The sequence below is a fragment of the Lates calcarifer genome, linkage group LG9, assembly GCF_001640805.2.
Source record: "Lates calcarifer isolate ASB-BC8 linkage group LG9, TLL_Latcal_v3, whole genome shotgun sequence".
In the NCBI taxonomy this organism is placed as follows: Eukaryota; Metazoa; Chordata; class Actinopteri; family Centropomidae; genus Lates; species Lates calcarifer.
The window spans coordinates 4,066,955-4,081,549 of record NC_066841.1 but is presented as its reverse complement, the minus strand read 5'-3'; the positions used below and the strand labels follow the sequence as shown (position 1 = coordinate 4,081,549).

The 14,595-nt window shown below is 41.8% G+C and overlaps 1 protein-coding gene across 2 annotated transcripts; it reads right to left on the bottom strand.

Annotated features, from left to right (window-relative positions):
• Window positions 1-1,651: 1,651 nt before the first annotated feature.
• bnip3lb (BCL2 interacting protein 3 like b) lies at window positions 1,652-14,490 on the bottom strand. Of its 2 annotated transcripts, none has more exons than XR_007813845.1 (7): window positions 13,963-14,490; window positions 10,147-10,378; window positions 7,831-7,909; window positions 7,346-7,449; window positions 6,141-6,290; window positions 4,633-5,299; window positions 1,652-4,459 (listed from the first exon to the last, which is right to left on the bottom strand). XR_007813845.1 is itself a non-coding variant. In XM_018693091.2 (7 exons), the coding sequence occupies exons 2-7, from the start codon at window positions 14,018-14,020 to the stop codon at window positions 4,411-4,413; spliced, it is 672 nt and encodes a 223-aa protein (XP_018548607.1). In that variant the 5' UTR covers window positions 14,021-14,028; window positions 14,126-14,478; the 3' UTR covers window positions 1,652-4,410. The 2 variants fall into 2 exon arrangements, 1 of the variants encoding a protein (XP_018548607.1); XM_018693091.2 differs by lacking the exon at window positions 4,633-5,299 and having other exon boundaries at window positions 13,963-14,028; window positions 14,126-14,478.
• Window positions 14,491-14,595: the final 105 nt, after the last annotated feature.

Below are 14,595 nucleotides of genomic sequence, written 5' to 3'. Positions count from 1 at the left end.
TGAGGGGCCATAACTTCCACGCCCTTCAACAAAAACTCAAAATCTGCCGCAATTTAACATCGTCTATGTCTTAAGAACATACTATTAAGTTTTGAAGTCAATGGGATAATGCGTCTAGGACTAGTTCGCGTTCAAGCGACCCCTGGAAATGGCCAAAAACACACAATTTTTTCACCTTCCGGTCAAAATAAAAAATACTTTCTGTTGGGTTTAGAATATGGCTCCAAGAGACTTTTTGGTGCGTCATGGGATGTTACATATGTGTGCAGATTTTCAGATTTTTAGGCGCAACGGGCTTGAGGGGCTGTTCCGTTTAAAAATGTAGGTGGCGCTACCGAGGGCATTTTACCACGCCCATGCTCAAGACCCCTAAATTATTAAATTTTCGCCGTGCCTGACGCGTCTGCAAATTTTGGTAAGTTTTCACGCATGTTAAGGCCCTCAAAAAGCCGATCTAAGAGGCGGAAAAAGAAGAAAAAAAATAATAATAATAATAATAATAATAATAATAATAATAAACAGACCGAAAACAAGAGGGTCCTTGCAACTCGTTGCATGGCCCCGTTGGGCCCACGCAACTCGTTGCTCGGGCCCTAATAACAGAAGTGAGCACTGCAGGCTGTCTGCCACTGGGGTGCAGTGCTTCCACAGAACAGCTCTGTGCAGCAGATTACCTCTGTGACAGATTATGGGGGTGGGGGCATAAAGTTGAAGCAATTTTCTTCAGGTGCCTCACTGAGCAGTTTCAAATAACTAAAATCAATGCTGACAGTGTCTTCCTGTAGGTCTTACTGCTCTGGTTTCAAGCACCTAAAACATCCAGGTTGCATAGGGTCAAAGGTTTGATGGATGAAAACTCTCATGCCTCTGGAAATGTTATATTTATATGGACAGGAAGAGCTTTTGTTAGAGCAGGGCAAATGAGAACAAACAGTCTAAAACCCACTGGGGGCTGCTCCTGGGATAACTTCAATCATTTAAAAACATTTCATAAAAGACAACCCCAGCCTCTTCTCACCCCAGTTGCCTTTTCTTCAAACTGATCTGAGTGTCTTCATACTGTAACTGTAAAGCAGAGTTCCCAGGAATTTCCAACCAGTTAGGAAACATCTTGTGATTTCCTGTTAAGTCTCAGCTGTGTCTGCTAACTGACTAGGCACGCACAAAGCCTCTGCTGCTGCAGACTTGAGTCACATCCAAAACAACGGGCTGTGGACTCTGCCAGCTGCTGAGGGTGACAGGGTGTGGAAGCAAGTGGACGGAAAAACAAAACACTTGAAATGATGAGGGCACATGCAAATGACTAGATAATACGAAGGGAAAACTATGCTTTGGTGCTTTCCACCAAAGCATAGCTGCATGATTTATGATGTTATCATTATTTCATGAACATAAGTGCTCATTTAAAAATATAACTGAATAAAACATTTAAAAACACTTAAGGATAAAAAAGAACATTAAAAATGTTGTTCAGTTTAAGAATTTAAAGCATTCTTCATTTTTCTGCAAGTTTTATATTCCCAGTGAATTAGCAACATAATTAAAGTCCTACACTTTCAGTAATAATAAAACTCTGGATTGAATGTTTCCTGTGGGAGGTTTACAGTAATTTATTCAGCTGTCAAAATTAAAAAGGCGCACTCAGAACAGCTTCATTCAGGTAATGTTTAATGACAAAATGTTTATCAATTTTCCAATGTAGTGGGAAAAAAGAAAATTAAAGCAAATGCATCATTACAATAACTACTGTTAGATCATTGCAATCCGAGGGGAATCTCTTTCCACACCTTTCCTATTCAAATCAGGTCCCACCCTCAACAATAGGGAATTTATTTTCACACTGTGCGTTCATAATCTTCCTCCAACATCAGGAAAAAAACCCATAACAAACAGGAAAGAATAATCTACAATTTCAAACGCTGCACAAACAAACACAGGCAGAAACACGGATGTCGCATGAAACAACAGTGCAGTATCTCTGTGGCTGAAGTGGAGACAAGGAGAGCAAAGTCAACACCCTGACCTGGTCGCTGCTGGTAGATAATGACTCTGTCTATGAAGTTAAAAGAGAAGAGAGCATGTTCTCTGTCAACCTACAGGTTCACAAACTATTTACTTTAACTCAACAGACAGCTGTTGATGTGAGGAAAAGTACAGTCAGCTCAGCGTTTACAGATACTTTCCCAATCATGAAATACTCACTAATAAGTTTCCTTTGGTGCATAAGTTTCTTCTTTTGTTTCATTAAGAGTTTGTATCTGTTCTTTTCTCTGTTCGCTTTCTGTCTTTTGATGCATTTTTGAAAAGGGAACTGACGCTGCAAAATATGACATTGCAGGTTCCATGTAGAGGCAACATAATTCACCTGTACAAGTGTCGCTCTCTGTGTCAAAACCTGTACTCTGTTCTACAGCCAGCTCTTTAAAGGGAGAAATAAACTGCAAATACGTTTAAAAAGTTCTCTTGTTCCTGAATGACTGAAAATATTTCTTTCACAGGGTGCTGGTGGAATTCAAGACAAATCATCTGCTGTCTCACAGCACACCAAATCTCTAGGAATTAGCTCTGAATGGTATAGGCTTACTGAAAAACAAAAACAAAACAAAAAAAGAATCACAGGCCATGCAAGAACCTCTAGAGATCTGGTGTTCCATGAGACCTGAACCTCTAAATCAAACTGAACCAGGTCTGGCTACAGAAGGTCCACTCGTACAAAACCAACCACAGTCCAACCTCAGAGATACTGCAGTGAAGTCGATGACTGATATCAAGCTTTTCAATCATGCAGTGTGAGGACACAACCTCACTGGACATGCTAGCCAAGTACCTGTGCTTTTTAACAACCCTGCCTTCAGTCAATTACAAGCTGCTGCACGTCTGAGGTGTCACTTGAGGAAGACAAACAAATGTAAAAAATGATCACTGGGTGCCTTCTGCCTGTCCAATCAGTGTCAGCCCCCTTCATCTGCAGCTTGACAAAATATTTCTGCCTGTTTTGTTTTGACATTTTGGCAAACATGATGGAGTGTTAGAATGCAGGGCTGGCTACTACTGGACAATTTTCCCTCAATAATAATAGGTCTAAAAATAATTCCCCTATTACTTTGAAAGTAAAATATTTCACTTCTAGTTTTCAATGAAATGTCTTATACTTTTGTAAATATAATCAGTCAAGAATCATGAAAACAAATGTCAGTACCCATCTCTCAGGTTTTCAAGCTTTTTGGTACCAAATCCTTTCTGATAACTTAAAAATCCACACTTAAAGGAAAATAAGCTCAGTCCTATGTAATATCCAGCCCACAATGGAGTAAAAGTAAGTGGGAACCAACTGGTCAGGACCAAACCAGCTCTACGATATGTTGCAGACAGACCAGGAGGCTCACTGGAAGGACAACATGGACACACACAGTCTGGAAAGACGACCGAACCTTTCTAGACTGCGCAAGCGCCGTTACCCAAGACCCAACCACAAAATACTGTTAAGTTAGTGTACACACAGAGAGAGGGACACACTACATGCCTTCACAACACACACCTACACCCTGGTTTCCAGTTATTGTCACTTTGCAAAATATTCACTCAGCTGCAGAATTTAACTGATTTTAATTTCTACTTTCCGTCATAGAAAAGGTGAAAAAGTGTCACATAACTCTCTCTCCCTCTGGCATACAGAGCCAGAGACTCCCCCAGTGCAAATCATGAGCGCTTGTGGTTTGGGATGGCCACTATGGTAACTCCTTTCATTACAACTTCTCAATAAACCACCACTGTTGTGAAATAAATTAAAAAAGACAATACTAGCTAAAGAAGATGAACAAAATGGCTACTTTCAAAAAGGCATGATCACATTTTTCAGTTCATGTAGCCAACTCTGAATTTGGTCGAACCCCTTCTGGGGTCGAGTGTTGGGCTACTAGTGTAGGTGGCACAATCTGTGGTCAGTTCTAAAAACTGGACAGTCCTCCCTTGTTGTCAAATGATCAAAGGGCAAGTGTGTGTGGTAGAAGAGTTTGGTTTAACGCTGCAACCCTCCCTGAAAACCCACCCGTTATAAACATCCGAGCACAATCGCTGAGGAAAGGGAAATGTGACCTTATTCATTCTTTGAAAAGCTTATACAAATGAGTGAAGGATCTAAGGAGGGAGAGAAGAGAGGGGGTATCCACAGACAGAGAACAGCCAATCAAGAAAAAAAAGGGTGGGGGAAGAGGAGGGGAGAAAGAGGGAAAAGGCAGATGCATTTCTCCTGAGAACATGTCATATCTCAGGGAGGGGAAGCAGGGGCAGGCGGGAGAGAGGGAGGGAGGGAAGGAGGGAGGAAAGACAGGCGTTCGTTCTTCTCACGACAGCAAAGCTTTCTCCAACAACTCATGGCCACTTCTCAGGCACTTTTCTTCAGTTTCAGCTTCAGAAAGAGCTGGCGGGTGGCGTGGTCAACCTCTTTCCAATATAGACTCTGAAAAGCAGATACACAGATGCAGAGTGGTTACAAGTTGCCGTCAAACATTGCAGCATGACAATTTTTGACTGGTAAATGCATCGTCATCAACAGCCTCTTGTAAATGCCCCGATCTGAGGTCAGGAATCATTGTTCAGTTGATGAAGTTACATTCAATATTCTGTCTTTACCTTTCAATGGATTCCTTGAAAATAACTGGATGTCAAGCCAGTGGTTTCCAAAATGCGGGAAGAGGCTTCGCTGGGGGACATTTTTCACTGCAGTGACTTTGACTTGTCATACACGGGTGTCGGCAATCGGCAAAAGAAAATTTGTATCAATGGCCACTCCCATCCCCTACTGTTACGTAAATGTTAGAAGATGGGTGCATCAAGATGTTGTGTAGCCAGTTCTCCAGCTGTGTGCCATTACACCATTGCAGAGGAAAGGGGCGCAAGAAGATGATGTAACCAAAGAATCACCCGTCAAAAGCGCAGGCAAATGAATTGGTGGAAAACATGATGAAAATATGGCATCTTTTTCCTCATGTATTAATTACTTCAAGGAATGTTAAGAGTCTCATCATTCCACACATATTAGAAGTTTTCATTTTTGTGCAAAGTGAAAATACGTATAAAAATAGGTGGATGGAAACATACTGTCTGCCTTTTTCACAGTAGCATTTTCTTGCTTCAACAAATAAAAAACTGTCCATGAACACATCAGTCAAATCCAAACAATGGAGCAGCCTCTTGCTCTTGTCCTCACTGTCAATATGACCTTGTGTCTTTTGGAAACTTCTCTGGACGTTTGGGCAAAGTTTAACTTCCTTTTATTCCATTTGAACACCACAAAGTTCTGAAAAACATTTGTGAAAAAACGAGTTTCCCCTGTATTGTTGATAAAAATGTGTCATAGGTGCATGACATGTTGTCAGAAACCATTGTAAAAAGATTATGTGGAACACACAGAAAACAGGCTGACTAGCTCTTCTGCCTTTACTCCTTTACAAAAAAAAATATAAATGAAGAGAATTATGAAAGAAAAAAAAAACAGAAACTTTTAGTCCTTCTTCAATAAACTTCTTCATTAATGTTATTTAGTTACAGTTCTGTGACAACACATGAGTGACTCATTATGCAACCATACAAACCTGAGAATGTCCAGGAGGGACGATGTAATTATGACAGGTTTGTTAATGATACTCTTTATTGCATCACATCCAAGAAAAGACTGTCATCTCAGGTATCACTGCTGTGCCATTACGTGACTGAGGAGCCAGGATTATTGTAAAATGTGTTGTCACAGACAGAGAGGACTCCTGGGAGGGTTGGCTCTTGCTATGAGACAGCAGGTGTGCAGCTTTTCAGTCAGCAGCTGCTCAGCTGCCAGTTTGTCAGACAGGAACGCCACTGACTTGTGTCTGCAGTCATACAGCTCCCCCTACTGGGGTTTGTGAACATCTGGGAAACAATATAAAAATACTAGGAACTTCTAACAGGGGAAAGCTTACCCTCAAAATATCAATACCCAAATGTTACATTAAATGCTTGGATGCTGGATCTTATAAAGGCTACAAGAAGGTTTTAAATTTTGGTTTCAGCGTGCAGTTTTAGTGTTCACTGGTTTTCCAAAACAGAAATGAGCTTTTATAAGTCACACTGTCACGAGGCAGGTAAATCTGGTGTTTGTTTCTTACCCCAGCCCCAGAGCGAGGATGTGTGATAGTAGCAGCGAAGGGATGAAGACTTTGAGGAACTCGGCGGAGAAGATGCCTCCTTTCTTCATGGCCCCAGTCTTCCTCATGCTGAGCGTTACGGAGCGTCGGGGGTGACGGAAATGAAACTCCCTGCACAAGTAACAAGTCACTTTAGACACAGCACAGTTTGACTGACAACCTGACACCTGGTAATCAAGGTAAACATAATCACAGCCATCTCACAAAAATAACAAACACTGTCTGGCTAAAAGCTTCTCACATGTAAGAATCTGTTTCCTTCCTTGGTTTTCTGTAATTTTACATTGAATACCTGGTGTGTTCTGAAGAATAGTTCATCTGAAAAGACATAACAGTGGGAAATTGTTATGTACTAATAATGGATTGATTAATCAATGGAATTAATTAACTGTAATTCTACAGACTTTTTAGAAGCTGCCACCAAGACACCAATTACAGGAACTGAAATTAGCTATTAAGTGTAACCTTCTATGGGAAGAGAAAAGTATTGACTTTGGGTTTCTAGAGAGATGTAGGAGGAGGGCTCCTCTCATTTCTTTACGGTCTATCTTTTAATTGAGGTCAGCTGTCAGATGAGCTATATCTTTAGGTACCTTAGTAGCTGGTTATGATGGCTGCTACTGCTTAAAGAGAATGAAGAACAGGAACCTGCTCTTATTCCAGGCCCCAGGGTATATATGTTTGATCCTGTAGCAGCACAGAAGGCTGCTGACTATGCTGGCAATGTTGTTGCAAACGGACACCCAAACACACATCTGACTCGTGTTATTGCTGCTAGCCCATGGCAGACTGGCTAGAAGAAGCTGTAAGTTTTATGTAATGGAAGGGGCTGGGTGGATCGTCCAAAAGCTATGACTTAATTTAATTGGGTAACATCTGCCTCAAGAACAATACAAACCATTAGTTTTTAGATGTAACAAAAAATGTAAATTTTGTCAAGAACAAAATGGTCTGAGCAAGATAAAATGTGCATAACTTTCTCAAGATTTTTGTCCTAAAAAAAAAAGGCATACTTTTGTAAATAAAGTAACCTTTTCCAAGATAATTTCTGACAGCTGGCTTTATATGTGTGCATTAGACCACTTCCACAGAACAAACAAGCAGCTGTGAGTGTGCCCTGTTGCCCTGGAAACATCACGCTGATGTTTACTGAGCTGAAAACTTACTTGGGGGGAATGTTTTCTGGTCGACTAGACCAGTCAGCAACCCAATCTGCGTCCTTCATTAGGATGTCCATGTCCCTCTCCTTGTCCAAGACGTCCTCTTCTGACTGAAGATACAAAAACATACATAACTTAGCAACTTTGACCTTCAGGCTTCCTGTCTATCATGACAATTCTTTCAGGACCAGTGAGGCACTTTTTAGAAAGTGTATTTGTACATTTGAGTGCCATGGACACAGAGACTCACTCTCAACCAAGTTCTTGACTACAGCAAAATACACAAAAGCATTTTTCCATGACCAACATCAGAAGAAAAGTAGTGAAGAAGAAGAAAAACGGTACTCCACACTGGGTGCCATTGCCATAGAAACTAAAGGCAGGCAGCAGTTGTCATTCGTGTCTATACACACACACACACACACCACTTCAGGGCCAGTGGTTGGGGTTGCCGTGGCAACAGACTGATGGAGAGGTGCACAAGCTCTTACTTGGCTGTCTCTCCTGCCGGTCACATCCACGTCGAAGATGATCTGTCCTTCGTCCTGGGGACTGTGGGGCCGTGGAGGGCTGTAGTGGTGGAGGCAAAAACAAGAAGTGAGAGCCTTCGTTATCATAAAGTCATGACTCAAAACTTCCTTTATGAAAATTCTCATTTGTGAGATAATAGCCTTCATCTCATAAAAATATTTGCAGCTGTTTGAATCGCAGGTCACATGACAGAACACCTCAAACACACCTTAGATCAAAAGTTTAACAACCACTCCAAATCAGTGCACAAGGATATTTAATGATAGGTAGTCATAGCAACAGTGCCTTGGCTACAGGCTCTGCTGGCAGTTAAGCTGTTAAGGTTTAATGGAGCACAACAAAACCATTAAAAGGTATGATCATGTCAAAGACAGCATGGTGTTGTGATATAGAAAATAACTGGCTCAACTGAGGAAACACCTTTTCCCTTCCTTATTGTCTGATATTATCATATCCATGTTGTTTGATTCGATTTTTCATTTGATTTATTTATAAATTTACAAAATGAACCAAATCCAAGAGACAAAAAGGTTAAAGAGAGAACATGTATTTTCCAGCATGGTCCTAAGACATTATAAAGGTGAGTAAAAATACTAAAATTAAACAAGAAAATCTTCAATATCCTTACTTAAAACTTCTGACTAAATTATTTACTAGTTCCTTAATCAATTAGTCAGTAAACATAAAATTAATCAATAACAGCCATTTGCACTCCTTGCTATGTATTAATGCTTTCAAATCTTGAGTTGAATGTTCTAGCAGTCCTTCACCTACTGCTCCTGTACTCTGACCTGTGTGCTAAGGTGTGTGTGTTAGAGGGATAAGTAAACATTTTCCTAATTACCTCTGGGCAACATGACACCTGTACTGTTCTAAAAGTGTTAGGACCATGCCATGCTGCTGTTTGTATTTCGGCTCATTTCAGAGCAGCTTGTTGTTGAGCAGCAGTGTTCTTGGCTCAGATACGCGAAAACATCCTCAGGTGACTCACTGACAGCTGACTGCACTGCTCTCTGATAAGCGCTTGCTTTATCAGAGCCTCGCAGATTACACACAAGCACATGACGTAGTTGTGACCTGAAGGGTCAGGATTTTTCTAACATGCTCAATAAAATGGGAGGCACGCTGTGAGAGAACACGTCATTTTATTTTCAGAAGCCAACTCAACTCCTGAGCAGTTGTCAAGCTGAAGTCAAAACTGACTCAACATGTTTACAATGTAATTATAGACAGAGAAGCCACTCTTTGTTTACGAAGTAATTCATTTTTCCACTGTAATACTAAGGAAAGTTAAGTATTTTGAAAAGCTAAGTCTAATATTAAAAACCCAGGGCAGTTTCCCCAGTGAGCTTTTATTGCATTATTAGCAGATAAACAGCCACCTGGGATATCCAGGCTGAGAGCATTTGGCTCAAGGGATATATTTCAGGCGAATTATTCAACACTGCTGTTTTCTCTGCATTTTAAGGATCATCATTCCCTGCTTCTACTGATTCTGGGAAAGAGAACAAGTGGAAGACAATGCAAATGTGCTAATGATTACAGATGAGGTTTAAAAAGAAAAAGAGTGGTTTTGTATTCTTTTTTCCAATTCAAATATTAACTAGGCTTTTTATTTAAATAAAAACTAATAATAATAGTACTGCGTGTGATTAAGAGCCAAAAAGTAACCTAAAAATATCTTGCAAAAGCTGACTTTGTGACCAAATGTGGTTCAGACACAGCCTACACAGACATTTAACAATTACCAACAGTTGAGGAATAATTCAACTGATTATATGTAAATCCTTTCAGTAGTCCCAGCACCTAATTTCTACTATTACACCATCCATGGAGATAGAGAGGCAGGGTGCCATTTTGAGACTTCACACTAACATTGTTAACAAATGGAAACAGTAAGATGGTAAGTAGGAGTTTCTAAACATCCTAGAACTGTGCATCAGTGATTTTGTTTTGGCTTTAGCTCTGGAAATCAATGGTGCTGTGTCTTCTGAAACAGGCTGAAACCTGAATGAAAGTCAAGAGGAACTTTAGACAAGAATCAGCTTCACCACGTGACCTAATCTTCCGCAGCTATAAACACAGGCTTGCATGTATCCAAGAACCCGTGACTTTCTTTGAACATTTCCATTGTGGTGGAACTAACTAACTTTTTTCTATGTGTTATTTATGCAGTATTATTACATGAATTGCAATTCTTTTCCCATGAACTACTAGTAGGTCAGGGTCCCTTCAACAACTGAATCAAAACACCTTCAGAGGATTTCTAACATTACCTGTCGCAGGAGGAGTTGCTGCGGCTCGACTCATGCTGCGCATCCAACAGGATCTTCTCCATGTCTCCATTGTGGATTGAAGATGAGGACGGGACGTGCTCTAGCCCCCCCACCATGGCCTCCTCTTCCTCCACCTGAGGGAGGGGCAGCAGGCCCGAGGCTGGGCTGGCTGTGGAGGAGGACTGGGCCGAGCCAGCTGCACCTCTGTTCATCTCCAGCTCCACCCAAGACCCTGTGGGGAGAAACAGACAAAGTTAATGCCACTTTTACTGCCAGTCATGGCAATAAACTGAGAATCCAATATCCTGCTCCTAGCAAGATCTGATATGCCCCAAGAGCAGGCTTTTTGGTTATATTTGCCACTAAAAATATTAGTGTGTAAATGGGAAGTGAAATTTGACCTTTTTCATTTTGGTGTATATAACCTCCTTTTTGGTAAGATTTCACAAATAATATCCTGCCTGTGCTTTTACAGCAGAGAAACACCTCTTATGATCTGGAAGTAATTTTGATCATATCAGAGGCTTTGATACATAATTTCACTTTGTGCTAGCACTGAGCTTCCAACAGACCTTTTTCACTGCAGACAGTTTGTCATAGCAGAAAAAGCACTAGGAACTTATGATGGCTCTTTTACATTCAAGGGGCCCAGAGGGCCATGACATAACATTAACATGAATCTTGGATGATCCTATCACGAGTAAACAGCTTTAAGTAAGTCACTTCACAACCAGCATTAGAATTCGCCTCATGTGTCTCAAGTGACCACATGTGATCGGATCTCATTTCCTTGCTCTATATGCAAATAGATGCATATGTCGGTCCTTCAATGTGACCCAGGACACATTCACGTACACACTGCTAAAAGAACGTGGCCATAAGTTGTCCAGACCACCTGAGGACTGTGGTCCAAGCAATCGGATCTTAATATGTTCTCAATGCACCTTGGGTGCATTCACACCTGTACTTTGAGCTGTCCACTCGTGATCAGATCAAACGAGTCATGTTAATGTCTTCTTGTTGATTCATTAGAATAATCATTTTTGTGTGTGGTGAAAGTATTATTTTCTTCTTCTCACAGAGTGCTAAATTTCTGATATACTGCCTGAACTATCAATGAGAGTAAAGTTAGTTAGAGCCTGCAAAGACCTTTTTCACAGCAGGCATTTGACTTGTCATAGCAGAACAGGCACAGGATGAGATTTATGGTGGCTGTTTTCGTTTTCTAGCATCCTGGTGAGCCAGTATGCACAATAGCCCAATACAGGGGCCTGGGAACTGGCACACCTCAATGGATTTACAGCTGTCATTAATGTTAATTGTGCTTGTGTTTTTCCTGTTATGACATGTCAAAATATCTATCTCTTGTCTCTGAGTCAAATTGGGTGTCATAGAAGCCACAGCACTCCCACAAAGTGGAGCAAAAAGGCCTTTACTCAAGAAGGCCAAAGAAAAATAGGGGGATCAGAAAAAGAGGGACGATGTCAAAATGATTTCTGGATCCTAAGCTTGGAGGCAACAACAAGACAGACAGCCCGAGACTGCCAGTCACAGAAGTTCAAGAGTAAAGCTCTATTTACTGCTGTGTGATGAAAGGGCAGTAAATGCCTGCCCGTGTATGTGCAGTGGTTTCTTGTAGACCTTGACTGTGATATATGATGCTCTCCCTGTTTGTATGTGAACTCTGGCTTGGACTGGCAGCTGAGGAGGTAGAGCATGTCGTAGCTGGGTTACAAATATAGAGAAGGGGCTGGTTATCCCAGGCAAGAATTTGGAGAATGGGGGGGGTGGGAGAGGGGATTTCTTTAATATCCAGCATTGTCGTGCAGCTTTAAAAACACTTCTCCTCCTTCTGTCTTCACCAAAATAAAAAAGAGGAAGGCCTCCCTCGCAGGTCACATAACCCTGTAACAGTAAGTAAACACCATGTTCACATGAGCTTTCAGGGGACTGCATTTTACAGGAATCAGGCCAGCTATACCCACTACCCAGGCCATGCACCCCTCCCCCTAAACAGGTCTCGACTCAGCACTCGCACTCATCCTGTGGATTACATGGCGGACTGTGAGCCAAGCTGCTGTCGACAGCCCATTGTCTCCACTCCGTGGACTAAAACCACGTTGCCATGGAGCTGACGCTTCCGAACATTCTGGCCACAGGACCGTTATTAGCTGCTGGGTGGGTTTAGAGGAGGCAGACGCGATGTGACCTCTTTGATCCAGTGATGCTGAGGCTCAGACAGGAGGGAGTAGGGCTGAGTTAGCTTCTCACTTGATGATCACAGGTATTAGATAAAATACCTGGTGTGAGAGCTCTGGGAAACGCCAAAAATAATGACGTCTCAGATTACAGAGCACACCCCTGGCCCCTCTATCTGATTAGTGCAGGGTCTTATTGTCCCTAAAGCTGTGTCTCAGCTATTGAAGTGTATATATGTCCAATAAAATATGATGTGAATGTTATCATTTATGATTTAAATTATTCTGGCTCAGTCAGATTATCACCCAAAAGTAAGTTTAGCAAAACTGGTGTTGGGTTAATGTGGTAGCAAGGGATTATGGTGCTCCTGACAAATTAAAATACCCAGTCCTTCGGCAGTGTTTATGGGCCTTCACTAATCAGGTTTTCCAAGAGATATCTATACAAAAGATTCCTCTGTTTTACGAAACACAACAGAACTACCAGACTTGAGCATAATAACAAAACTGTCTCTCATAAAAGCAACATTTGTTGCTTTCAATCTTACACAACACAGGAAAGATGCAATATAACATACTAGTGAATGCACAAATTTCGTTCATAAACCAGGGTAGAATGTATTACCAGCCACCAGCAAACAGCTTGCTTGCTTCATTTTTTAAAAGGTAACTATCCATCACTGGTTGTCTAGGCCTACTTAAATAACTGTCTCTCTTAAATAAGAAAAGTTGCTGGAAAGTTTGATTCCTGCCCAGATTGTGGCTTTGAATCGACCTGCCTCCATGTTCCTTCACTGCTGTGTGTTGTAACTCTCCACCCTCCGCACGTCCAGAACGTCTGTCCCCTTGTCACTGTGGCCATAAATAGCATGCCAAGTCACGGCCCCCCATAGTATGGTAAAAGTTAAACCACAGCAGCACTGCGAGCAGGCCCCTGAGTCAGTGCAGCAGTGCAATAAACATGCCTTTGTTTACGTCTCTATGGTCTATGAAAGGCGAGGTCTTCAGTGTAAGCCTATCCCATTTATGTAACCGAGTGTTTAGCGGCTATATTTCCACACGCATGAAACTATGAAAGCACTGTCTAAAATGCTTTATGCCAAATGCTAATTGAGTTGTCTATTAAGAAATAAACAGTAATTATTTTAAAAGGGATTACTACTTTGATTATCTTTTATATAGGCTGAAATCGAAAAATAATATATATAAAAGCCTGGACGGTGGCATAAACTTGTATGTCTACGCTGGCTTTAACTACGTGCAACTTGTCCAAATTTGTATGTTCCCATTTTTGCTAGTTCTGACGACTTCTTCCATCTCGCCTTGTTGACGACCCTTAAACCCACCTCCACCCCTCCGCGTGGATCGCTGATTGGCTCACCGGCTTGTCAATCAAACCTGTCGAAACGCCATTGGTGCACCCACTGTCAATAAACACACGGAACATAGCGTTCTTACTCCTCCCCCTTCAATGTAGCTTCTCGGCGAAAAAAAACATTAACGGCCAAATTAAACTACCTTTAATGATTAAAACCCCTCTGTGTATTTATTATAAACACACAGTTGTGTACTTTCAGAGAAAACACACTGACAGACTGGTCTTTTAAGTTTAGCTTACCGTTTAGCCCGGAGTCTCCGTTGTTGTCTGTAGAAGTAGTGTTAGCAGCGTCGGACATCGTCGTGCCTGGTGAGCAGGGCGGGTTGCATAAAAAGCTCAAGTCAGTGAAAAACGCGCGCTACCTTATCTGCACACATTCAGACGTTGCGATAGTACAACTGACCCGTGTCGCCTTCTAGCCCCGTTTTCTCGGTAAGCGGCTAGCTAAGCTAAAGCCAACGCTACAACGCCGCTGCCGTTTTGTTTTCGTCCGTTAGCTGGTCTGGAGGCAGCAGGCGCGAGCCGTTCAGACCTTCCCGGAGCTGGATGATGACGTCAGACCGTCCAGTTGATAACAAAAGAGGTTGAGAGAGTCGAATTACATAACGACCAGGGGAAAAAACACCTGCAGCGGCGATGACATGCATGTAGTAATAACATCGGTTATTGACTGAAACTGGGACGCCTAATCTATGGATTAGTGCTATAGTTCAATTCGTCCACGCGTGCAGGAGGAGGCGTGCATGCACACACGTACACAGGACCACGCGCCAGTCGAGACATGAGGCAGATGTGTGTGCGCTCCAGGACTAATTTTCAGCAACCAGACACCACATCATCAGCTGATTTCAATTAACCTTAAGTGGTTTATCA